General features: G+C 31.1%; 1 protein-coding gene across 21 annotated transcripts in view; it reads left to right on the top strand.

Moving 5' to 3' along the window:
• The window catches only part of tai (basic helix-loop-helix family member taiman), a 693,988-nt gene that overhangs the window by 500,652 nt on the left and 166,237 nt on the right, over positions 1-27,099 (top strand). The window contains exon 1 of one of the 21 annotated variants that reach the window (XM_076399150.1): positions 15,346-15,495. The exons of 19 other annotated variants lie outside the window; for them this stretch is intronic. In XM_076399150.1, coding sequence (XP_076255265.1) covers positions 15,467-15,495 — 29 coding nt within the window. In that variant the 5' untranslated portion in view covers positions 15,346-15,466. Of the gene's footprint in view, positions 1-15,345; positions 15,496-22,211; positions 22,275-27,099 lie in introns of those variants that run through there. One more of the 21 variants, XM_076399157.1, reaches the window with a different exon arrangement.

The following is a 27,099-nucleotide window of genomic DNA, read 5'->3' as shown; positions in this document are numbered from 1 at the left end:
TCTATGATACTTTACTAACAAAACTTTGAGTAGACTATATGCCTCGCTTTGTCTTTACATGTTTGTTTTGTTTTTATTTATTTCTTATCGTGTTATTTGTTATTTATTTTTATCTTCATCATCGATATTACCTTTTAATATATTTTTTCACTTACAAAATAACACCTAAAGTGAAGAATTAAAATTATTTTTAAAGTAGGAGTAAGGTACGTAAACAAGCTAGTTTCACATTTGGCACAACTAACAAAATCACTAACGTTCCTATAACATTACTAAGTTAACAACAGGTTCTTTTGAATCAAGTATTTATTCTCTTGTATAATGTGGTCTATTTGTGCGTTTTTGAAATGTCAAATTCATTTTCAGCTTTTGAGGTTACGTAAACAAACAATGTAACTCACATGTAATTAGTAAAAAAACTTATTGCAGCCTCGAAGAGTTATTTTTTGAAGATGGAAATAACCAGAAAATTGTATTCACAATAAGTAAGCGCAGGCTCTAGAGAACAAAAGCGTTTGAACTCGTATAATATTTTAGTACTGAATGGAGGAAGCATAGCAAAGTACCAATTAATACTTAAACAAAACTAAATAATAAAATATTCGACTATAAAATTGTATAGAAACTGATAAAATGAGTTTATTGAAACACAATTTAACCAGTTCTCGTATAAAAATTTATTACTACATTCTCATCTTTATCGAACCTACTATGTTCTGAACAATGAACGTACTTATTCCATACAAAAACTAAATAATGTCATTCATAAGAAACGTCAAAATTTATCGATAATAAATATTCGACTTTTGGGAGATATATATTCCTATAAAAAGTTACCATTGTACTACCTATATTCATGGATTTTAATCTCCCATCACCATATGTGGTATTCTCATTACTACTGGTTGTATTCTGAACGTATTAAGGCAATGGCTCGTCGCAATTGGCGTTTACTACCGACAATAAATTGTATGAAAGACCGAAACAGTATTGGGCCTGGTAGAATGCAGTGGTTTAATACAAGCGTAAAACGAGCCAATAATATACACCACATAAAAATAAGAAAAATGAATTGGGATTTTGATGGTCGAGCAATACTATAAATGTACCTCCCACTATATGATCCTGTATTATTATTTTCACTGTTACATTGATCGACTAGCCGAAAGGCAAACATCACGGATTGATTTGATTTTATTAAAATGAAATTTTTATAGTAATTTTAGTACGGTTTAGATTACATCAAGAGGCAATAAACGAACTGATTTTTTAATAATCATCTAACCGGTATATTGACCCGTATTGATTAACAATATGTTGATCCCGAAAATTCGTTACACCTTTATTAACATTCCTGAAATGTTTGGAATCATTTCCTATATAATTGAACTTGTTCTTTAAAATGGAGTGGATAATAAGTTATTTTCTATATTAGGCAAGGTGAATTGGGTAGTGGTCTTAAGTAGCTTTTATGTTCAGTGAATTTTTGAATAATGTTTATACAATGTTGTGTAATAATTAATGAACTACATTTAAAATAAGTTCTGCTTTCGTATAATTTATTTTCTATACTATTTTTTTTCTAAGTCAAATCATTTGTATCTAAAAGTTTTTCCATTATTTCATATATTGAATATGATGGCGCTTTACTACGAATGCTTTACGCAATTTCACGAATAATTCAATTTTTTTTAGCGTTTTTTAACTATTGAATAAGTGACTCACTCTGGGTATTGGTTGGTATTAGATATTTAAATGTCACACTAAACATTAGCCACCAGTTATATTGTTTGCCAAGAGGCATTACAAGCTAAACTATTAATAATTAATCCATAGTTCGAAATTGTAAAAATGTTATAGATAAGATATAAGATTTTGAATTAAGTATTGATTGTTTATTTGTTTATTATATAATATCTGATCCATAGGCTTTTTAGGGTCTATTATAATATATGATACCTTAGTTGTCTACATCAACATAATTAATAGCACAATTTGAGTATTAAAATATATATTAGATTATCATTTAATTATTCCTGTTACAATCTAAAGGAGATAAGAATGATTTGTTTTTGTCAGATGATATTTGATTTGCAAGGGGTTTCCATATCAGATCTTATTATCGCACAATTTGTTTCTATCTAGCAGGTTCCAGATCAGTTGTCGGATCAGTAACACAGTCTATTTTTTAAAGACTGTGTTAAGATAGGTGTCTAGATATTTGGGATCCCATTCTTTGCACTATATTCCTGTGTGGAAGAAAATCCATAGAAAGGAAAAATCCATTTGTACTGGTCAGCTGCTGTTTTTAGTTTTTAGATGGTGACGGCATTATATCGACTTGAGGAATTGTAGTGGCTTCATTGCATATGTGTTATACTGGCCTAAGGTGAATAGTTTTATCAATGGCGTTGCCGTTAGAACGCTTGTGGTTATATGTAAGCTAAATTGATTTTCGTCCAGTTGGTACGTATAGACATAGTCTACCGTTTTTCTGAAAAATATAGCGTGTCTATGGTATTTCTCTTCAAAGATGTTGCTAAAAAAAGAAGTCTAATTTGAGAGTTACTGTTGATTCTCTGGACGACTTTTTAGCGAAAGACTAATTTTTGATGGCATAAGAATCCATGCACAGTGGTTAGGTATTTCAGTACTCCAAATAACCCTCCCAATCAGAAAGAAAGGTTATTTGGAGTGCTGATTAGGATACCAGTCTCTCAATTTTGTCATGTTCTCAAATGTATGTTTATTTACAGTATTTTTTAATCATTCATCACAATATGTATAAAATAATTTATTAACGATTAGGCTATTTTATTTTAGTTTTTTATTATTCAATAATAATTTTATACAACAAATAAATGCTTTCATATTTTAAATCTTATAAAAAATAAAACCTGATATTTCATAATATAGGTAAATACTATATCTGGTTTATTAATTTTCTTTATAGGATTATTTCTTAATTTCCTAAAGTTAAAATTATTTCCTAAACTATTTTAAACTCATAATATTAACAATGCTTAAAATACCTTAAAATATCAACCAATATTTTGTATATTTATTATTCCATACTGTTATGGCCTAAACAAATTATATGCTATAATATGCTGTAAAATATTTATATCTAATGTTTAAATTATTTTTCATAGCGAATATATTATTTTAAACCATGTGGCTACCTATTGGCTTATAACGGAAACTGAGAAAGTTGAACGTTCAACTTGACATTTCTTCATCGACGTTACGTGTAACACTTTTTATATTGGACGACATAATCGTTCGACGATTAAATTTATAATTTCAATGTTTTCTTAATGTAATGTTTGTAATTTGTGTGTATTTTTTTTTTCTAGGTAAGATCCTACTGACTAATTGAACATGGATAATTAATGGGTAACGTATTTTATTTATTTTTATTTTTTTAACATACAATATATTTAACCGGAAATTTCTCTTTTTATTAGCCTAACTTCATACAAACAATATTTAATATCTAAGAATTTTTAATAAAATTGATTAGTTTTAGTTAAGTTACAATATCAAAATATTTGGTAATAATTGTTATATCTGTATTTATTTAATTTATTGTTTGTGTATCCTTGATAGTGTAAATATAATTCTTTATTCATAATTATTTTATTTATTCATATTAATTGTAACGCTTAATTAACATATATTATAATCTATGACCGTATCTCTTTCGAACTAAAATAATTGGAACGAACAAATTTGTTTCTTGTAAGAGTTTTTTTTTAATTGAAATCAAATAAATGGGAGCTATTGATTTTTCTATAAATCGCGTGTCTTAACTAAAATTTACTGCTGATTTACATGATAGATACATTTTCCTGAGACCCCCTTTGTATTGCTATATATATAGGAGAATAAATTCGCCAAAAAAAGCATTTCAAATGTTACATATTAAGGACAAAGCTCTCTTATACATGATACCAACCAGAAACTGTTTTTTTTTTAATGCAAATAACCACGAGAAGGTAAAAACGACATACATAAAATAGATTTAAGGGCGTTTAACTCAAAGTATGTCATTCTGGTCAATATAGCGTTGTATAATGAATCAGACTGTGAGATATATTACTTTGAAACATGATATAGTTTGCGATAATTATAATGTATATTTTATCACAACTAATTCAAGGCAATCCACCTTTAGTGGCCTCAAACCATGGACTTCGGTGGTTGTGCTAGGAATCCATGGTCTAGGGGTGTTTTTTAAAATGAGGATTATATCTAATTATAATAGTTTATGACTAGTGTTCTTTGAGCACCTTCTTTCAGCTGTGATACTTTTACCGAACTCCACTTAACTACACCAAATTTGCCTTACTTCCTTCATCAGCAGCTTGATTGCGATTTTCAAAAAAATTGCACTTTATTTAGTCAAGTCCCCGGCCTACCATAGTAAAACATATTTTCATGACAAAATTAGTTTTTTTCAACATGGGTGATACACTTATTATAGCTATCCTCCAACTTTTCGATACCATTTTTGTAGTATGATTTGTCTTTTGCTTCAAAATAAGCCTCAGTTTCACAGATCACCTGTTCATTCGACGAAAATTTCTTCCCAGTGAGTATTATTTTGAGTTCTGAAGACAGGAAATAGTTGCTAAAGGCCAGATCTGAAGAATACGGTGGTGGATGAAAAAGCAATTCGAAGCCCAATTCATAGATTTTTGACACGGTGCATTGTTTTGGTGAAGCAGCACTTTGTTTTTCTTCAAATGCTGTCGTTTTTCAGCGATTTAGTCCTTCAAACGGTCCAATAACGCTATGTAATAGCCGCTGTTGGTGGTCCTTCCTTTTCCAAGGTAGTCATTGAAAATGATTCCATGCGCATCCCAAATTGCAGACGCCATAGCTTTACCAGCTGATTATTGCGTTTTTCCACGCTTTGGAGCGGGTTCATCGTGTGCCGTCCACTCGGATGACTGTCGATTGGACTTCGGAGTAGAATGATGGAGCTATGTTTCATCCATTGTCACATATCGATGCAAAAACTCGGATTTTTTACGCTTGATCATCTTGAAACACTGCTCTGAATCATCAACTCGTCGTTGTTTTTTGCCAAAAGTGAGCTCGCGCGGCACCCGCTTTGCACAGAGCTTTCTCGTACCCAAATTTTCATGAATGATATTATGTATACGTTCACTTGATATCTTTAAAGTGTCTGCTATTTCATTCAGTTTCAATTTACGGTGATTCAAAATCATTTTGTGGATTTTTTAAATGTTTTCGTCGTTCTCTTTTCGACGTTCACTGCGTTCACCGTCTTCGGTGCTCATTTCACCACGTCTAAACTTAGCATACCAATCCTTGATGGTTGATTTTCCTGGGGTAGTGTCCGGAAACTCGGCTGAGTTTTTGTTTCAACCGTATTTTTTTCCTTCAAAAAGCAATATTTTATCAACACGCGAAATTCCTTTTTATCCATTTTTTTTCACAATTACAAAAGTTGCTTCACTCAAAATGCTATAATTCACAAACTAATGATCCGACAGCTGTCAAATTTATACACGCATGTGTTGAGGCTTAGGGCTAACTAAAAAACATGGATTTAATTCTAGTAGCGCCATCTATGTGCCAGGCCGGGGACTTTTCAATTGACCTTTTACTTTTTACGTAACTGTTGATACATAAATTGATATTACATTGGCCTTTAATAAATTCGTAATTGTTTATGTTTAATTATATTTGATATTACATTGGCCTTTAATAAATTCGTAATTGTTTATATATTTTTGCAATATATCACGTGCAAAAAATCAAATCTTGTTCAATTATGCTTATAAAAAATACGTGAAAATTGCAAGTTGGAATATTGAAATGGGATCATATTACCTATCGCGATACTAACCGCAATCGCACTGTATACATAACCGCACAACAGAAATATTATTTTACGACATTTTTCCCGCTGTAATTGAAACCGCAAGAATGCATTCATATATAGATACGAGCAATCGGCATTACGCATTTACTAATGGCGAAACTAACCCACTGTCAGTGTTATCACAAAACTTTATTTAGTGCGTTTCAGCTTCATGAATTATTTAGAAGACTGTTTATGTATCAAGGTTGGCAACTAGACGTTTATGGCTCATTTAATAATGAACATGATTTGTAACTCTACCTGTAAATTTATGATCACTTAGATTTGATAATAATAGTTTTTTTTACTATTCCAGATATATTTCAGACTTTTATGCGCTACTAAATATTATTATTCCTTATATATAATTACGTGAAGGGGAAATGACGTAAAATATTACCAAAATGATCCTATTATAGTAATGTGTTCTAATTATATAGTTTAAATTTCAAGGTATTATCAATAATATTAAGTTATTTTTTTATTTTTAGATATTTCTCTAAGTAAAATTATTCAATGTGCATATTGCAATTCAGTGCAGTATTACCACAAATACAGTTCTTGGCCTTTTTGGTGTTGCCTGCTTCTCTTATGTGCTTCAAGTTGAGGGTACAGATTTATCTGTTTCAAGAACATCTGTAGAGAAATACATATTATACTCACTTCTATTTCTTTCCGAAACACCTGCTAATTCCAGTATTGACCTTGTGGCCATATTCCGTTAGATGATGTTTGATTTGCAAAGGGATTCCATAGCAGGTCTTATTATCACACAAATGGTTTCTATCTAGCAGGTTCAAGCTCAGTTGGTCCATTTTTAAGACTGTGTTAAGATAGGTGTCTAGATATTTGTTCCTTATGGAAACCTATTCTTTGCACTTTGTTCCTGTCTGGGAGAAAAGCAATAGGAAGGAGATAGATTTGTACTGGTCAGCTGCTGTGTTTATTTTTTCTATAATGGATATAATTAGATGGTGGTTGCGTTATATCGACTAGAGAACGTGTAGTTGCTTCATTGCAAATGTCTTATACCCGCTTCCAAAAATAAGATGAATAGTTTTGTCAATGGCAAAGAGCTTTGCCGTTATGATGCTTGTGGTTATATGTAAGCTAAAATGGTTTTCGTTCAAATAAAATTATTCAATGTGAATATTGCAATTTAGTGCAGTATTACCATAAATACACTTCTTGGTCTTTTTGGTGTTGCCTACTTCTTATGTGCTTCAAGTTGAGGGTACAGATTTATCTGTTTCAAGAACATCTGTAGAGAAATACATATTATACACACTTCTACTTCTTTCTGAAACACCTAGTAATTCCAATATTGACATTGTGGTCGTATTCTCCTTTTCAATAGATTGACGTAAAGGATCTCTGAATAATCATATGTTATGTATTTCATAATTCATTGAAGAATTTTCACATTTCATTAAAATTATACACAAAAACTAAAAAAAAAACTAGAAAAAAGTTTCAGACTGAAGCCTATGACCAGAATAAATATGCTTTATAGTTAAGCCTGTAGAAATACAAATCTATAAAAGTTCTGTCATCTGTTGTAACGTTAAATTCTCATGAACTAAAAGCCCTTCTTTTTAATAATATATCTTACCATTCAGAGTACACCGTCCTTCAGATGAATGATCTTTCCTTCCTGTTAATACTATATAAGATTAATACATGCTTATAGAGTTTTTAGTGGATACACTTGTATATCATATCAACTGTTTCTCTTTATTACTATACCATAGTTGATTTTGGCATTTCAGCCCAATGACTTACTTTTCTCCAACTTTGAACATTTAACTCTCCATGGTATAAATTATAAAATACTATCAAGCTTCTATAATGCAGTGAAATGATTTAATGATATTGGTGGAACCAGGAACCGTCATAGGGGTGGTCATGTTTTTACGTTAATTCAAGTCTGTTAAATTTTTTTTTAAAGTTCCGTATACTTTCAGGTTGTACCTTAAAATAGTTTTACTTGAGTTTGTCATGATGAAATTACTAAAGACAATTTGTCAATGTATATGTGACATTATCTTATCAGCAGGATAATATTGTTGCTAGAAACAATAACAGTTCAAATATGTTTCACAATAGTATATAGTATGATATCCTTTAACTGAAGTAATTATTATCGTATTCGTTTGTTCATTACTATTTAGAATCTGATAATTGAATTTATCTTATATCTATGATTTATTACATATTTACAATGTAATTAATTAAGATGATGTGTGGAGTCATAATAGTATAGTAGTACTGTTAAAGCATTAAACAAGCCGGGGACTTTTCAGTTGACCTGCTATTCATTAATTGTTAATAACAATTAAATAATTTCTCTATATGTAACTAACATTCTTAACTTACCAGTAGTTTAATTAATTTAATCCATCCAGTTAATTTAATCATTTAAAGGTACTGATGCCCTGCTAATTATTGGAATTACTATTGTAATGATCTAGTATGCAGTTCTAAAATATAGTTTTAGATGTATGTCACTATTTCGACTCACACTACCCAGAGACCAATATGAACATAATATCCATAATATAATCTAAATAGGTTACTATTTATATTGGTATGTTCCCAAATGTTCATATATAACATATATTTCACTTAGATTTTATAGCAGAAAATGCAATAGTGCAACTTTTAATATTCTAAACTCATTCCGTTTCTTTTTAATATATGACATTTAATGATTATTTCTTATGTACTATGTATCTGTATCTTCAGTTGTATGGACAGTACATTTATATTGTATAGTATTTTACGTCAAATAAACTGTCTGGACAATATGAGTCGATTTAAGATCGTTCAGTTACCTGTCTTGCCCACTCCTGCAGTTTATTTCCTTTTTATCTGTGTTGGTCCGAGTACTCGAGACGTCTGTATAGAACATATCCGAAAATACCAAAATGGAAAAATTAAATATTTAGACGTTGATTGGTTGATAAATTTCCCTTAGACAGATCGGTAAGTAGTCAACGTCCACGATCGGTAAATATTATTTTTCTTCCAACGCTCGCAGAGCCGAACTAAAAGATAAAAGCTTTATATAAAAGGTCGTTCATACCAACAGATGAATTGCCAAGCGAAAATATTTTTAATGGCCGCCGTTCAAGGTCGACAGAACGCGAAATAAAAATACAAAATGCGCGCTCATTTGTTATTATAAGCGAGCTAAGTGCAAGCTGGCTTTAGCACGAGGCTGATCCGTTGCAATCCAATGACATCACTGCTGGGTTTAATTCTCCTCTTTTTTCCCGAACCGATTCGGAATCGATATCGCGAGAGCCCATCGTTTACTTTTCCTTATACGATTATCAAATTTTTATGTTTTGTTGTCATTTGCTGGGTTACCTCATCTCTCTTCTTCATTATATATAGCCCTAAAAGCAAAACTGCAATAGTGGAATTTTTGTGACAAATAATTAATTTTAAAGGTGAATTTTATGCACTGATTTTACATTACCCAAGTTTTTATTTAAGATGTTTAAGAATCGTAATTATTAACTTATAAAAAGTGAAAATCCATATAATCAGTTACCACTTCATATAATATTGTTCGTTTATTCGAATTAGAAATTAGTTATCGGATGTAAAGCATTAATATCGGACATCTATGAACATATCGTAACTTTCATCTCTAAATATATCCTTCAAGTATTAGTGATTTTGTATTAGTATCATGTATTTTTATTTGCATTTTAAGAGATATAGACATTACTAGCTAAGAACATGTATGTTATCTCTTGAAATTGAGGATATATACAAATGGAATTATTATAATTATGAAATTTCAAATGAAATTATGTAACGATTGATTTTAAAAGTGTAAGAACGGTGTCTTGGCGAAGAAAGACTGAAAATAACACAGAATTAAATACTAAATACAGAACAGAATCGTTATAGGAGATCACTATACATTGCATCAAGCATTAAAGAAAATCAATCGTTATAGAAGTAGAAATACAATCAATCAATCTAGAAACATAAGAACCTTCAATAACATTGTTGAAAGTCTGAAATTCCGCACGGAAACACTTGAAAAGAAATCTTACTTAGAAATACTAACATTAACAACATATATAATTAACATTAACATTATTAAGAACAGCGTTTGCATTAAATAGTAAAAATAATTTTTTAAAACATTTATGACATGTTTAAACATGTATAATGTAATGATCAGCACTAAAAAACAATTCCATTATTATCACAGGATATCAGAAAATGGGGAATAGAAAATTGGGACGTCTATTAGGGAGGTTGTACATGAGCTTCAAGTTTGTGGAATGAATTTTATTGCTGACATATTAGTCATTTCAGTTTAGTTTTACTGATTGATAGAGAACCGATTTTTTTTATTAATCAACATAAATAGACTTTATATCGATATATTTAAACTATTTATTTGATTTAACAACTTCTAGAATATTAAATTCGCCATTTAGAGTTCTGTTATAAATTGAAATTACGGTGTGATACATGTCTTAAAATTTCAGGGAACATTATTTACCATCCCACTACTACAACACATGGTAAGGCACAAGAAACCAACATTAGTTCCAAATCATTTATCTCCACCTTTTAACAGCATCAACTCTAACTTCTTTGATCAATGTATATTCGCATTAAAATATTAAGTATCTAGGTTTTCTTTTGGTCTTTTTAGTTCAGTAATAAGTTTCCATCGTAATGCTTGAGTTTTGTCAGCGTTTGATCGCTTGATCTGCATTTATACAGAGTCACACACAACTTAATTAAATTTAAATAAAATAGAAAACACATTAAATTAGTATATAGTAGTCAAAATGAACCATCTTCCTAATTACACAACAAATTAATTACTGAAAAATATTAGCAAGAATAAAACAATGTTCAACAAGGAATGCTTTACTCTGAAATCATATAGTCGTATATGATATTTTATTTAGCAACAATATGTCGACACTGCATCAACACAGACTAAACAATCTTATATTATTTGTTAACAATATCACGTCTAAACAATAGACTGGTGAGTTTCCTGTGTTCCACGAGAAATTATTTACATTATTTCAGTTCCGTGATAACCAAGAACTGTGTACTCGTTCACATTGATGAAAAAACTCACAAAATTATTTAAAAAAATTATATTTATATTAGAGCTGTAGTATTATGCAGTGTAGACAACAAAATTAATTGTAACTGGTCAATTGAAAAGTCCCCGGCCTGCCATAGTAAAACACATTTTTTGGCAAAATGAGTTTTATTTATTCAACATAATTCTCTTCAAGGGTAATACACTGATTATAGCGACCCTCCAACTTTTCGGTACCATTTTAGTAGTACGGTTTGTCCTTTAATTCAAAATAGGCCTCACTTTCGTCAATCACCTCTTCATTCGTGAGATCTGAGAACAGGAAATAGTCGCTGAGAGCCAGATCCGGAGAATACGTTGGATGAGGAAGCAATTGGAAGCCGAATTCATGGATTTTTGACATGGTGCATTGTCTTGGTGAAGCAGCACTTTCTTTTTCTTCAAATGCCGTTTTTGGGCGATTTCGTCCTTCAAACGGTCCAATAACGCTATGCAATAGTCGCTGTTGATGGTCCTTCACTTTTCAAGTTAGTCAATGAAAATATTCCATGCGCATCCCAAAATAAAGATGTCATAACCTTGCCAGCTGATCGGGTTTGTCGTGTACAGTCCACTCGGATGACTGTCTATTGAACTTCGGAGTGAAATGATGGAGCCATGTTTAATCCATTGTCACATATCGACGCAAGAACTTGGGTTTATTACGCTTGATCATCTTCAAACACTGGTCCGAATCATCAACTCGTCGTTGTTTTTGTTCAAAAGTGAGCTCGTGCAGCACCCACTTTGCTTTCTCATACCCAAATATTCGTGAATGATATGATATACACGTTCAGTTGATTCTTTAAAGTGTCTGCTATTTCATTCAGTTTCAATTTACAGTCATTCAATATCATTTTGGTGGATTTTTTAATGTTTTTGTCGGTAACAACCTCTTTTGGGCGTCCACTGCGTTCACCGTCTTCGGTGCTCATTTCACTGCGTCTAAACTTACCATATCAATCCTTAAGTTGATTTTCCTGGGGCATTGTCCGGAAACTCGGCATCAAGCTAAGTTTTTGTTCCAACTGTATTTTTTTCCTTCAAAAAGCAATATTTTATCAACACGCGAAATTCCTTTTTAACCATTTTTTTCACAATAACAAAAGTTAGAAATAACAAAAGAGGGCTAGGGCTAACTAATAAACATATAGATTTAATTCTAGTAGCGCCATCTATGTGTCAGGCCGGGAACTTTTCAATTAACCGGTTATTCCTAGAAAGTGATAAAAATAAATATTATATGTCGTGCGTCGAATCAAATAAAGTCACAGTTCATATAAGTACGCCAGTTTTAACCCAACTTCATAAATCTTTTAACGCCTAGCCTAATTTACTTTCATCGATGTATTGTTATTTCTTATATAACCTACCCATTGTCATTTTAATTAATTTCTAATATAATATGGCACTAAATCGTTCGGCGATATCACCATTTATCGAAATTAATTGTACTCGGTATATATTAAAACAGTTTAGCTCATCTAGTTCTTGACCTTTGACAAAACCGTTTCTCGTACTTCCCTGTATCTTAATATACATTTTAACCGAATTTTATTCAGAATATACGCGACGATATAACGGAACTACTATATTTCGTTCGTTCGATAACATTTTATACCACAAACTGTTCATATTACTTTACATATTTCTATGAATTATTCATATAAATTAAACCCAGGACCATTTAAACACCAATATATCAATTATTATTTATATATAATGGTAATAAAGCCACAAGAGGCATTAAAACGAAACAAATAAGGTATATTAATGTTTGCAGTGGTAGAAGAACTCAAAACTAATTTTGTTGTGATGCTATATTTTTTTCTATACCGAGTTGATATCAATGGTATTTATAGCTTAGTTTAAAAGCATGTTGTGCATCATTTTATTCGTTTGGTTTTATTACGCATTCGGAACTTTGCACTAACGATGCAATGATTTTAGTTTTTTCTAACCATTCAACATGTGTTTTCCAGCACTGTTATCATTTTCACGGATTCTTTATCATTTCTCCGAATTACCTTATAACATGTTTTATTTGGAATGGAAAAATTAACAATATTATTATATATATATATATATATATATATATATATATATATATATATATATATATATATATTAATATAATTACAAATTCAAGGTGTTTCAAACGTTGAAGTTATTATCTGGAAAACATTTGTACAGACTTCAGAATTTCTGGCATTTTCTCGATGCAGAAATTAAATTGTTCAAGTATCTTCCCTACAACCTTGATTTGGCATCAATTGAATTTTTTATTTCCTTATATAAAGAATATTTTGGAGGTATCTCAATCGGAATGAAGAAAATGTTACGTGTGAGATTGGTTCAAGCGCATGTAAAAATGTATTAATTGTCATGGAGAAAAATTCTAAAAAGTTTACAGCCATTTTGGTTAATAAATTATTGTTTTTTCGTTTCTTTTTAAAATTTTTTGTTTTTTTTGTAGTTTTCTTCTTGTGTTTATACTTGTAACATCATTTTCAGTCTATTCATTTAGATTTTAAGCTATGTTTTGTCCTTCTGTTATTTATTTTTCTAGTATGTATATTCTTTTGGGTATTATAACTAGATTATCAGCAAATGTTAATAATTGCCCACTTCCTGATTTTACCATATTTCTTAATAATTTCGTTTTTTCTCTTTGTTTTGGCAGTAATTATACTTTCACTAGTATGGGTTATTTATTAATCAAATATTAGGCCTATAAATTAATTTTAAAGGATTTACAGCATATAGTGTTAATGTATATTAAATCGCATCGGGTAGATTTGTAACCAACATCACGTTAAAGCCTCATTAACAAGCTTCACTTTTCAGTATTGGTCATATCATTAGAATTTGAACAAAAATATTTTTCAGTGCGTTGATAATGTCATGTGTTTGTGGCAAGTTTTACTTTTTTACTCCAAATTGAAAAAAGGGCAGCTGAAGATCATCGACTACTGAGTGAAGCATGTGGCAACCATACTCCATAGATTTCAACATGGAATACTGGTTTCAGCGTTTTAAAATTAGTGACTTTAACTCCGAAAGCAAAGAGCGTTCTTAATAGCCAAAAAATTTGGAGGTAACACTCGATAAAACTATCAGTAGGGATCGCTATCGAGTACAGGTGATGCGTTTGAGTCGACCACTGTCCGAAAAAACGACCGAAATACGAACAAAGACACCACAATGTTGTTCTTTAGCATGACAACTCTCAACCATATGTTGCATAACCGGTGAAAACGTATTTGGAAACATTAAAATAGATAGTCCTGTTTCAACCACCCTATTCTCCAGACCCTGCATCTTCTAATTACTACTTATTCCTACTTATGAGTCATGATCTGTCTAGGCAATGCTTCATTTATGAAGATACCAAAAAATTATGGATAAACTCAAAAGATACATCATTATTTCGAAAGTTGTCTGAAAGATGGGAAAAAGTAGCGGCTATCAATGGACAATGCGTTGAATAAAAAAGATTGTACGGATTCTTCACAAAAAACTTCAAATTCAAAAAATCCTTCAAATCTAATTTATATGCTTTCCATTAGTAAGTTGCAATAAATTATGGCAACTAGCTGTACAATATTTCATACAAAATCATAGTAATTGTGAATAATTTGTGATTTCAAACTGATAAAACATACTAAAACACATGTTCAATTCAAAAAACAAGTACTCAACAATAAACATAGAAGTCCTTTTCATTGGAATTTTCCTTATTACTTGTCATCTGGTCAATTTACAAAATACATTAACGAAATTTTTTTACTAGGAGCACTTTTTTAATAATTCCATTTCTTTGTTGATTTAACTATAATTAATGTTGGTACAATATTTTAGTTTTGTTGACGGTATTTTTTTTCAGTTGGTTTCTTTAGTTTATCACTGATCCCCCAGAACTATATTTTTGATAAGAAACAAGCTAACCTATGTCATTTACAAATGTTGCATCTGACATCATAAAAATATCATTGGATTAATGATTAATTAATTTTTTATAGCTGAGTGTAATCTATTACACAATATGCGTACAATATACCATTATTATCCACTCCAACCACTACTACACAAAAATATTTTATTCCAAAGAAAACTACTCGAACCTCTCGTTTATCTTCGTAACGAATCAAAACCAATTAAAATTATCTTGTTTCTCCTCTACTTTTGAAAAAAATATCTTTATCTGATAAAAACACTACGAAGCGAATGATAGCAGTCGTCGAAAACAATAATCTAACATAGTGTCTGTCCCTATCTCAGACCAGGTGGCAAAACCAATAAGGTTTTCGTTCAGTTCAAAGGTGATTTTCGTTCTAGAAAGAGTCGTATAAAAAATAACGCGAAATTGTGTAGGTCATAGTGGGATTTTCTAAGACTATGTGATGTCGAAACCTTTCGAATTTTGATTAAGGTGTATGTACATACCTATGTTTACGCAACACAAGTAAGTTTTTTATTAGTTCACATTGATATGGGATCGGATATTTTATTGAATAGATTTTCTCATCGATTATTTATATAGTAAACATACCTATTCTTTATCTCTTACTATGATGTGACTATTAGTTTTATTTTATTTTATGTTTGTTTTATTATATATATATATATATATATATATATTATTATATATATTAAATTTATTATGCTTCTTCTTTTTTAGTTTCAGTTTCATTGATCAATAGATTTAATTCATAAATTATCAATGAAACTATCAAACAATAAGATAATTTCTTCTAATAATTTAAAAATATAATTTTTCTATACTGAACTTTTAATTTAATGCCTAATACCCATTGAACATTTATGTTGTTAATTATATAGCAATATTTGGATCAACATTTTGGTTTGGTTTGATATAACCATTAGTCGGTAAAAAGAAGACCTTAGAAAATAAAAAAAATTATTTCAGACATTTGCAAATATAATATTTTGAAAAGACTTTCTATTACAATTCCTTGGGTTTGTGTAAAGTTGTTTTCTTTTTCTGTTATGATTTCTATAGTTAGTTAATTTATATTTTTGTTACTAAATCATTTTTATTAATCTCAATAGGAAGGGCTGATATTCTATGCAGATGTAATACTTGTTTTTATTAAAGAAATAATTAAGTAAAGAGAATCTAATAATATCATATTTAAAGTTTATTTGCAAATGAAGACATCGCGTGTTGGTTTGCAGTTGTAACAAGATTTCTTAACTCACTTGAATCTGTTAAACTTCTTCTGTGATATTTATTAAAATTATATAATTTTCTATTTTAAGACCCGCTTGTAAATTCGCGCCAAAACGCTGACCGATGTCATATGACGTCAGTATACACTTAGTAAACAATATACAAGTTGGGTGCGGAAACATTGAAATAGTTCATTTTGCTTATATCTAAATATTTTCGAGGTTCGATCAGATCGATAAGCTTGTTGAAAAATATCAAGATATCTATAACGTCGATAATAATTTCCTCATATTTATTCCGAATATAGAATATAGAAAAACATTGACGTAATTCGCCCCGATTTAGTTTCAACCTGTCATGATGAATTTTTATATTTTATGGTTATAATTTATTAACTAAATTATCAATCTTGATACTTCTCAGGATTTTGTTCTGAAAAACTTATATTTATATTACTTGTCGCGGAACATCCCCATAATTGAATTCCATATGTCCATATAGATTTCAGTGCTATATGGTATATAATAGCAATTTATTATGTACCAATTATTGTGATTTTCTTCCAATTAACCAATACATTTTCCTATATTTTAACTCCAATTCGTTTCTTTTATTTTTTACATGTTCCTTCCAGGGAAGTTTTGCATTAAGAGCCATTCTGATATACTAGTTATTGCTATACAGAATGATATTATTATTTATTGTTATTAGTAGTTGTGCGATCTGATTATACGTGAACTGTACATGCGTAGATTTACTTTTGTTCATCAAGTTTGGTCCGATTATTTATAGTATTTCTTCTTCACTATGGTTTCCGACATCAAGAATCGCAGTGTAATCAGCAAATGTAGCCCTCGTAATATTTTCCAGCTGTATAGAGTATTGGCCCTAATGCACTTCCTTGTGGTACACCTGCTTTAGCTTCTTTTATTGTAGGGTAGGCTTCCTCTTGTTTGACTCAGTTCAGTGTGTTGTTTCTGTAACATTTTTTATAGCTTATTAACAATGCTGTGATGATATATCTTATTGGAAGTATGGTGCCTCATCTTTTAATTTAGGTGAACATATCTTTTTACCTTCATAGGCGTTTTTAATTACATCTGCTATTCTATGAACCTGGTCAATTATTGAATGTGTGTTCATAAACTATAATGAAATCGTACGAATATAGTATTGGGGACTTCTCTCTATAATCAGTTTTATTATTTTCAACTAGAGTTTCTCAAATACTTCTGCTCCCACATACAATCTGCCCTATAGGCAATAAGTATTTCTTATGTCTATATTAAATTTACATGGCATGCAGAAAATCACTTCATTAAGCGATCTTCCGTATAAAATATTATCTTAATTAATTAGTCTTATTCTAAAGTTTATATATGTCCAGTAATCAGATCAGATGGTGTTAAACGTTTTAGTCTACGCACTTCAATATCACGTCGCATGCTGATTAGCGAATACATTGGGATGCACCGACACTCTTTCGAAGTACTTCTCACAAACACGTTGAATTACACTCGTTATAGGTTCTAGAGGAATATCGCGTTGTATCACTTTATTTGAAATATAGTTCGGAGCATTAACAATGGCATGCAATACTTTATTTTGGAACCGTTGAATGATGGACATATTAGATTTGCTAGCGGTACCCCATAGTTGCTTGAATAGGCTTGAGTATAGACTCATACAGCAACACCTTGTTATCTAATGATAACTTGGATTTGCGCCCGATGAGCCAATACATTTGATATAATTTCATACGAAGTTATTTTCGTTTATAGAGTATGTGCTTCTTCCAGGTTAGGCGTCGATCTAAGTACAAACCAGGATATTTAACTTGCTCAGTTCCAACCTTCGTGGGGTGCAGACGTATTTTCAATACGTTCCAAGCTCTAGAAAGATACCTTTCTTTAAAAAAAAACAGTATTTTATTACGGTTATTTAATTGAGTGTTAAAAACGCATAACATATGCGGCTATCCGTCTCTCAGCGGACCTAAAGTGTAGGGAATATGTGTTTACGTGACCAGACAAAAAGACTGCATCTCATTTTTATTAGTGTTTTAAAATTATTTCCCCTTACTTTACAATAGTCCTTTGGAAATTCATTTATAGTATTTTTGGTCAAAAACTAGTGCAAGAAATAATACGTAAGTGAAAAATGAAGTGCGTGAAATAAACAAAGCATGTATTTTATTTTTTTATCCCCTGGAAATAAATAAAATAAATATTAAAAATCTAAAAATGGCAAATCACAGCGATTCAATCAAATTACCTGCACAATATTAATGAAGTATAGTTTGTAAGATAATAACCATTAACCAAAATATCAAATATTAGTAACTCGTATTATTTATAAATAAGCCCCGATTGTTCTACTAATGTTTTAAATTACATTTGTTATAGATGTTATAGTTTTTGGACCTCTGTTTTATAATATAAAATTACCCTTTCAAATATCACCATTAAATAAAATTAAAATTTTTTAACGCACAAAAATGTTAACCATTATTTTGTGACTTTTAAAAATTCAATTTACACTTTTTGCGAGGTGCGCCATTTAATTTTGTTCTTTGTGAGAGCATGATCTGCAAATTCGAGATCGACACCACCATGCCCGCTGTCTCACTTTGTTCTTGGAAATGAATAATTACACGTACTCGAGTACGGAATGTATGAAAGATGATTGCAAGTATTCGTACCGATTTTTTTCCTCTTTTTATTTTTTAATAAAATGCGCTTATTCAGACTCGTGTTTCTTTTATGTTATCGTGGCTATTACGTTATTAAATGATAACTCTCTGTCTTGTGAAATTGTTTCTTCGATAAATTGAATCAAGAGTAATTGTTCCATAAATGGTATTGTTAGATAAATATCAATCGAGCAATTAAAACATGTTGGGTAATGAAAAAATCGATGCTGTTTGATGATATCACCGTTTCTTAATGAGGTAATATTTCATCTGGTTTCTGACGTGTGATAAAATAAAACTAAAACTTAAACTTTATTCATTACCTTTTTTGGTTTAGTGCTTTCTCAGTCAGTTGAAGATAGTAAATTCGGTCTGTACATAATATCAAACATAAAACCAACCGCATCCTGCAGTGGATTCGAACTCATAACTCTTCACTGCATGAGGATCCTCCAGTCACCTTGATCACTGCCCTACCAAGCTTTTTTTCAGTGATTGAAGTTCGGATTTTTATCTTGAACTGAGTGTTTATATTCTTCATTGATGTATTTAGTTTTATCATGATTTAAGTTGATTTATTATCATATGATGATACTATGTTGTTGGTTAAACAATGGAATCGTAAGTAAAAACTTCTAAATAATACATTTTGCAAATTAATTGTAAATTATAAAGTGTATAAGTGGTGTATGAACCTAAACAATGGAATATAAAACTATCGAAAGTTTAAAAAAATCGAAAATTTCGATCACAAAACCAAATGACGTCTCCTAGATTTGTTGAAATTAATATATATATTTATCAAATCGATAAAAATGTAGTTATAATTTTTTCTAAGAATAGAAAAGTTATCAAAAATGATATTTTTTATTTTATTATAATTTTAAGATGTATTAATAATATTTTCTTACTATTGCCTTACTATATTTTTATTACCAGGATTCTTTTTGACTCAGTAGTGAAATATATATTGTTGTAATTTTTTATAAAGCTTCAACATTTAAGGGATTTCTGCATTTATGATATATTTTGTTCATTATATGAATGATTATTCATTTATGTATTAAAAAAATAAATGAATATTTATGCTCAGTAATGTATTTTATCATGCTCCAATAAACCATCATCCAAAAATATCTTTCTTGGCTGAAATCTCATAATAATTGATATGTGGGCGTATTATGTAAATAGTAACCATGTCTTAATTATGACTATTTTCCTTGTTTTACATACAAAAAGTGGAAAATTATCGACATATTCTTCTATTTACGGACATTCACAAGAATAAATTGCTTCTCTAGTGAACGCTACAGGTGATGTATTTTTTCTACTTAGGTATCAAGCGTTGCAAAATATCTTTCTCAAATCCCTCTGGTTGTGTATCTTCATTATTCTGTTGACTAAAAAATTCCTTTCAACTAGCTGAAACTGAACACGGTATAAAAGTTTTTTAAAAAAATTTCAGAGTTTTTGTCTAAAATATGTTCAAAGTAATGGTCGTTCACAATGATACAGCTGACTATTCGCTCTTTTTACACTTTTAAATCGACCGGTCCACTGTATTTCAGAATACTGTCTTAACTAGACCGATATCTACCTCTTCTTCTGAGGTTAGAGGCCTTTTTCGTCGCAAATGTTCTTATAACTTGAATTATAAATTATTTGACAGTTGAATAAGATGGTTTAACTGATACGGTAGCTAACTAAAATGGTATATTATATTCACTCTTAATATATCCATATTTAGTTCCTTGGGTAGTAGAAACATCAAAATAATATGAAAGTTTTTTTTTTATTTTAGCCTAAAACTAGAGGGTGACACAGCTCGGATCGCGGAGACTTGCTTTGGAGTCAGAAGTTGGATCGGGTTATGTGGGACTGCCTCAGACCCCCGTGGGTCGCTACAGCTACTGCATTAAATTTGGGGATATGACACGGGCTAAACGGGGATCGATTATTGGGCACGAGGACCCGGCGAAAAAAGAGATAGTGAAACTAATTATATATTCGTGAACTTGGGTTAACACACGTGAATGCTGTCGTATGGAGGCAAAAGTTATGAAGCCTGGAAAAGGGGAAGTTAGCCGTGACGCGGTGCTAAACTCCCAGCATATCCAGCAGCTAGCGATCAAGCGCGTTTTTCTGAAGAACTTGAGCTGAGTTGTTGCTTGTGGAAGGATTGAGATATAAAGTGCTTGATGGAGTGCTGGTGTGTCAGTTTCCCTATGAATTTGATTATTTCTAATAATCTATAAAAGCCTCCAGCATTGAATATATCTAAAGCATTTGAATGAGTCATGTCCTGATTTTCATAACTATGTCATATAATGGTATACAAACTGACTTACTTTTTTAAAGATATACTATTACCTCACTTACCATGTTCCAATCTTTGGTTTTATACCTACCGTTTTATTCGCTGCAGATTTCTTTTAGAAGTTAATATTAGTTGAAGAAGGAGCATCATCTTGTTTGTATTATATCGCAGTATTTGAGAAACAACCATTTGTTTTGAATTGTTAATTAGATTTTATATGTTAACTTGACCCTGATATTAAACATTATCTTTAATATAATATTTACTATTATTGGAGAAACAGTAATTTTGTTATTATATAACAGTAACCAATGTTATAAACAATTCCATATAAAATTAGAAATAACGAACAGTTGACATTGTTATTATTACGAACAACATCATTGTAAATTAAAGCGTTAAGAAATAAAGGTTATCACAACAATGTTAAGTAATTTAGGGACAATTGCATCACCGTGTGCTAACGCTGAATCAATTAATTTCGTATAAATCTATTCAACTTAATTCGAGCGAATCGCCAATGTGGCTCGACGCTAAATTTTGACGCAGGAAAAAATTTGGCAGTTAAATGATTCGATTAAAACGTATTTTTAGTGCCGCAAGACGTATTTTTAGACAGCGGTGCCGAATAGTTAGATGCAGGCCTTTATTTTGATCTCGATCCGCTTCTCTGGATTTATTTATTTTTTAGTCGGCTTTTTAAAGTTCGCGCTTTCGCTAACGATATCGACGACAAATCGACCGCGGTAGTTAGCTTATTTTTTTTTGCTCTCGCCCGTTTCGCTGCCGTGGATTTCGTCGATTAGTTACGCGGGCCCATCCATGCTTCGAATTTGCGTCATGACTTTGTCATCGTTGCGTAGGGACACGGCGGTGGCGCTGGCGGGTTAGGGAAGAAACGAGCCGTTGGGCAAGTTTCCTTTTCTACGTTTACCGTTTTTATTCGTTTGTGAATTGATTAAAGCCACACACGACTAGAAATGAGGAAATCGACTTTACGAAAATGAGTTTTTATTGGCATGTTGATTAATTGAGACGTTAGTAAGTATACTGATGTATTTCTAATTTAAAACAACAAAATACAAATCTCAAATTTTGTCATGCTTCCTATCAAGTGAACCAGGAAACAAAATGTCATTAAAATATTGTTTTAATACTTTATTGCTGTTTTTCTGTTGTACTTATATCAATTAAGCAAGACTATTGCAGGATATATATCTCAGTATGTATTTCCCAAATTAAATTTAAAATAGACTACTTTATCTAAAGTTAGAATTAACTCTTATACACTATACAACTTTCTGTGATTTGGTTTGCATTAATCTTCTGATTTCCTGCACTTTGTCTGATATTTATATTGCTCCCATAGAGATTTAGTAACCATCCTTCATGTTTTAAAACGAAATCTTAGATAACATTATAGATCAATATGATTTCAAGATCATCATACAGTTCTTCGTTGATTACGTAGCAATAAGCATTGCTAATTTAAACGAATAACTTTGTTTTTGCAGCGTTGAATTAACAGTCAGGTTGTCTTGCAACTTGATGCAACCCCATATGTAAACCAATTTCGTTGTTTCTGAAGTTGAAAGTAAGCACTAACTAAAACTATAAGTAAGTTATTCATATGGGTTTTTAATTTATCCCACTCACTGTGGTAATTGTAAGCATGTATTTTAAATAAATATAATTGTGTTTTGTATTATGTAACTATTATATATATATATATATATATATATATATATATATATATAAAGAGATGTGGCTCGGTGAATGGAGGTAAAACGAAATGAAACATTAGTGTTTACATCATGTGACCGTTATTTATTGGCTATAAAAAAAATGTGAAAAATACAATTAGATAAAACGGATGGCAGCGGTGTTACCTGGAGACGAGGCTTTTGCAGTCGATAGTGGCACGTCTAAATCAAACAATGGTTGAGCACTGAATGAATCGAAATACCCTTCAATAACATCCCAGATAAACGTCTCGGGGTTGCCGCCAGCTATTCGTTATCGGGTTCTAGTTGGCGCTGCTGGCACCCCGCCCGTGTTCAACATCTGGGATTATATTTCTGGGTATTTTGTAGACCGTTATTCCACGATGTAAAATTCGACATGCCTCAAGGTCGCTACAGTATCCTTAAGTACATTAAGTTGTTAAAAACTGAAAGTTACTAAGATAGCCGAATTAAATATTAACTGTATAAAAATAGATTACAGTCAGTGACTGTTAAAATTTATCTCTACAGCCAAATAGTGCGTTATCTTGTTGATTTTAAACCAATTATATTCCGTTGATATTTTTCGAATTACATAATTCGCTATTTATTTTCTGTCCACCATATAAAACGGTAAGTTTTGTTATTTAAAAACGCGTTACTAGCCTTCCTAGTGGGATTACTAATTGATTTCTAGGTATATTTTTTGCCAAAAAATGTTTGGATATTTTTCAGAAAAGTTCAGAATCATAGAAAATAGAAATTGGACTGTGAGGCGATTCGCAGGAAAATAAATATATTTTTTATAATCTTAATTATGAATTAATTTATTACTACTTTTCATTTGTACTTGGATTAGTTCACAAGCAAGACGAGTGCAAGAATATACATCAATATGTATTCTTCAATTATAAAACTATAATCACTTATAGCTATAGTTTATACTAAACGTATAGACTTTATATAAGTATAAGTTCGTATGGTTTGATTCGCTTCAATCTCTTGACATCCTGCGCGCTGTTCAGCAGTTGTATTGCTTCCACGTTAGTATGATTTAGTAATTTTTCGTGTTTCAAGGCCAAATCTTGGATAACTTTGCAAATCCAGGTTATCGTGCAATTCTTCGTTGGTTACGTAGCGATAGGCATTGGTAATCAATCGAAGAACCTTTGATAGCGTTGGATGACCAGTTATTATTATTATTATTAATTCAAATTAATTTTATATCTTGTAGATTTATCACTCCCCAATTATCTAATTTTGTCATGATATTCACATTAATGAATTCTCTTTTAGTGATTTTGAATTCGTTTAACATTTTTTATTCTCACAGTTTCTCTCCCGCGTTTTTTATTTTCGTTCTGTGTTTATTTATTTATTTCCATTCATTTTAATTTTATGAAAAATAGAATCGATATATTTATTTGTTTTAATATATTGCTTACTTTAAGCTGTGTTTTTTTATAATATTTACTGTTTACTGATTTTTTGTTGTTTATGAGAAAAGTTGTGATTAAAATGATGGAAAATATTTTGATTAATATATATTGGACAAATTACTCTCAATAAATATACTTTAAAGTAACAATATGATCAGAATACTGGCGTCTAATTTTTTAGTGGAATTTTCTGTGGGAATCTGTCCTAGCTTAGCGAACTTGTCAGAAGTGGTTAGCACCTATTAAGAACTTTGAATTTTATTTTCAAAATAAAACACAACCCAGGCAACAAGTTTATTTATGAAGAATTAGATATATTTCACGATCAAGATTCACTTTAAGAATTATCCAAATCATTGGCTTATCAACAGTACGGAATGAAAATGACTCCAATACGAAATAAATCAGAAACACTTTAAGACTAATGGTTAAATTGACCGAACAACATCCAGTATAAAAATATAATTACACAAGTTTACAAAACTTTTGGATCCGAGCAGATGAGAACGATTCTTAACGTTAGTTGATGCCCTGAACTCAGACATTTAATCCGTGTGTCAAGATTGGTTTTCGAGATCGCGTATGGTGGCAGCACTGCGCTCTTGTAATGACTGTTAGATGACGACCTTGCATTAAACATTGTTTTTGTGTTATGATTGTACTTCAAAACGTGTGAAAATGCAGAGACAACATTCCAAAATCGATTGCAAATGCTTTTGTTACGTTTGTGGATATTTATGCTCGATAAATGTGGACAAATAATGAGATATGCACTCAAAGATACGTGTTTGGTTTTACTCTAGTTAACTCTAACACACCAAGGGTACCGAAATTGTTTTATAACGCCTGCAGAAAGACGCTGTACAAGTTATGAAGAGAAAGAGAAACCAAAGTTATGAAGAGAACGTAAAAATCATGTAGATGTTTGCTACTTTTGCTCGATGAATATCGTCGATATACATGTAAAGAAATAGCACAGTATAAATATCCTGACGTATTATTAGCGTCGAAGCCAGTTCTACGCACGGAGAGTCATCCATTGGCAATTTGTCCAGGTACAAGTGGAAAAAATACTTTAACAACTTTGTTTTCATCACCAACGACCAATGTATTTGAGCAACGAGTATTTGTAGGACCTGATATTCAAAAACTTATGGCTGACGCAAAGTTTATAAAATATTTAATGCCTGGTGAAGCTGGAAATTATGTGTATGTAGTAGAATATAAAATACTTGTAGTAGAGAAGTTTAAATAAGGTTTTTGATTATTTTTATTTAATTATTACAACGATTATTGTGTATTGTTTTTCATTTCTGAATTATGCTTTTTAATACAATAAATTAGTTAGTTAATGGCAGTTAATTAATGAATTATTGAATATTTCTAAAACTACAACCAATTTAAAAAATCGGTCTTGCTGACTTTGCTCCAAAACCATGTATAGATGTGTTATAATATTAATAATAAAATTAAATAAAATAAAAAAGAACACACAAATTTTCTTCATGCTCACAGATTATCTTAACATTTTCTGAGTGGTCCTCGTATACAGAATTGATACTGGCGTTAATGGCCTCACAACTCCTGAACGGAACAGTGACAGGCGGCGACAATGAACCAAGAAAAGACGAACGCGAAACCGACACCTTTTCATTATTTTATTTCGCTTCGAGAAACGGACAGGGCGACCGTCATCGTCGTGGTCCCGACATCGTCTGGGAATTCAGCAAATTATAAACGGGATCAGAATCTCGCCAGGTCTAGTCGAATAGTGGCAACACAAAAATCAATTAGAGTGAAACATGTGCGAGACCGATCGCTTTCACTTTCCGCCGAATTTGGGCACAAGGTCGGACCATGGTTTTTGCCAGCCTTTAACGTTAATTGTTTCCTTTTGAATTATCGGTACAGTGCCACGGTTACGCGTTACGATTTCGTCTCACCGAACTACGGGGGTAGCATCGAAACTTGACACGAATTTTTAGCACGGTTCGTGGTTTCGATCGTCGTTACTGTTCATCTCGCTTCGGTTTCCTTTTACGTCATAATTACTGTTTTTTTATAATTTTCACGGTCTATGGATATATTTTACTGTTTATGTTGAACTTCACTGAAGAACCAGTTACCATTTGAAATAAATTATGAAATATATAAATTTTTTTGGTATTTTTTTTTACTGAAGCACTTACTATCTACTAACAGTGAGTCTTGTGATACGTAATATAATAATCTCTTCACTATATACTACGATTATAATATAATAATACTATCGTATAGTTTTATTGCACTCGCCGCAATGTTAAAATTTCATGATGTTCTACTCAAAAGTGACGCTGCATTTGTTATTATCAAAACCATGGATTAAAAACAATTTCGTGTTTTAATTTTACACAGATTCTTGATGGGAAAAATACCGTTTAAGTGAAGCAATGGCTTTGGAAGTGTTATAAGGACTCCACTCTATCAAAAACAACAATAAAACGTAGCTTTGTTAACTTCAAACGTGGCTGTAGAGCCACCGATGATGCAGAAAGCAGTGGCACCCCAAATGTGGCTGTAATATCAGAAAACATCCAAAATCGTTTTGAATGATCGAAAAGGGAAGTTGCGTGAGTTAACTAACATCGTAAAGATATAAAAAACGTGTTGTTTTTATACTGCATTTAACTATGACAACATTATGTTCAAAGTATCGATATGGAT

Source organism: Rhynchophorus ferrugineus, unplaced genomic scaffold (genome assembly GCF_030347505.1).
Source record: "Rhynchophorus ferrugineus isolate W39M unplaced genomic scaffold, kcgeb_rfMv2 rfM3, whole genome shotgun sequence".
NCBI classification, from domain to species: domain Eukaryota; kingdom Metazoa; phylum Arthropoda; class Insecta; order Coleoptera; family Curculionidae; genus Rhynchophorus; species Rhynchophorus ferrugineus.
This window is presented reverse-complemented; position numbering and strand designations above follow the sequence as displayed.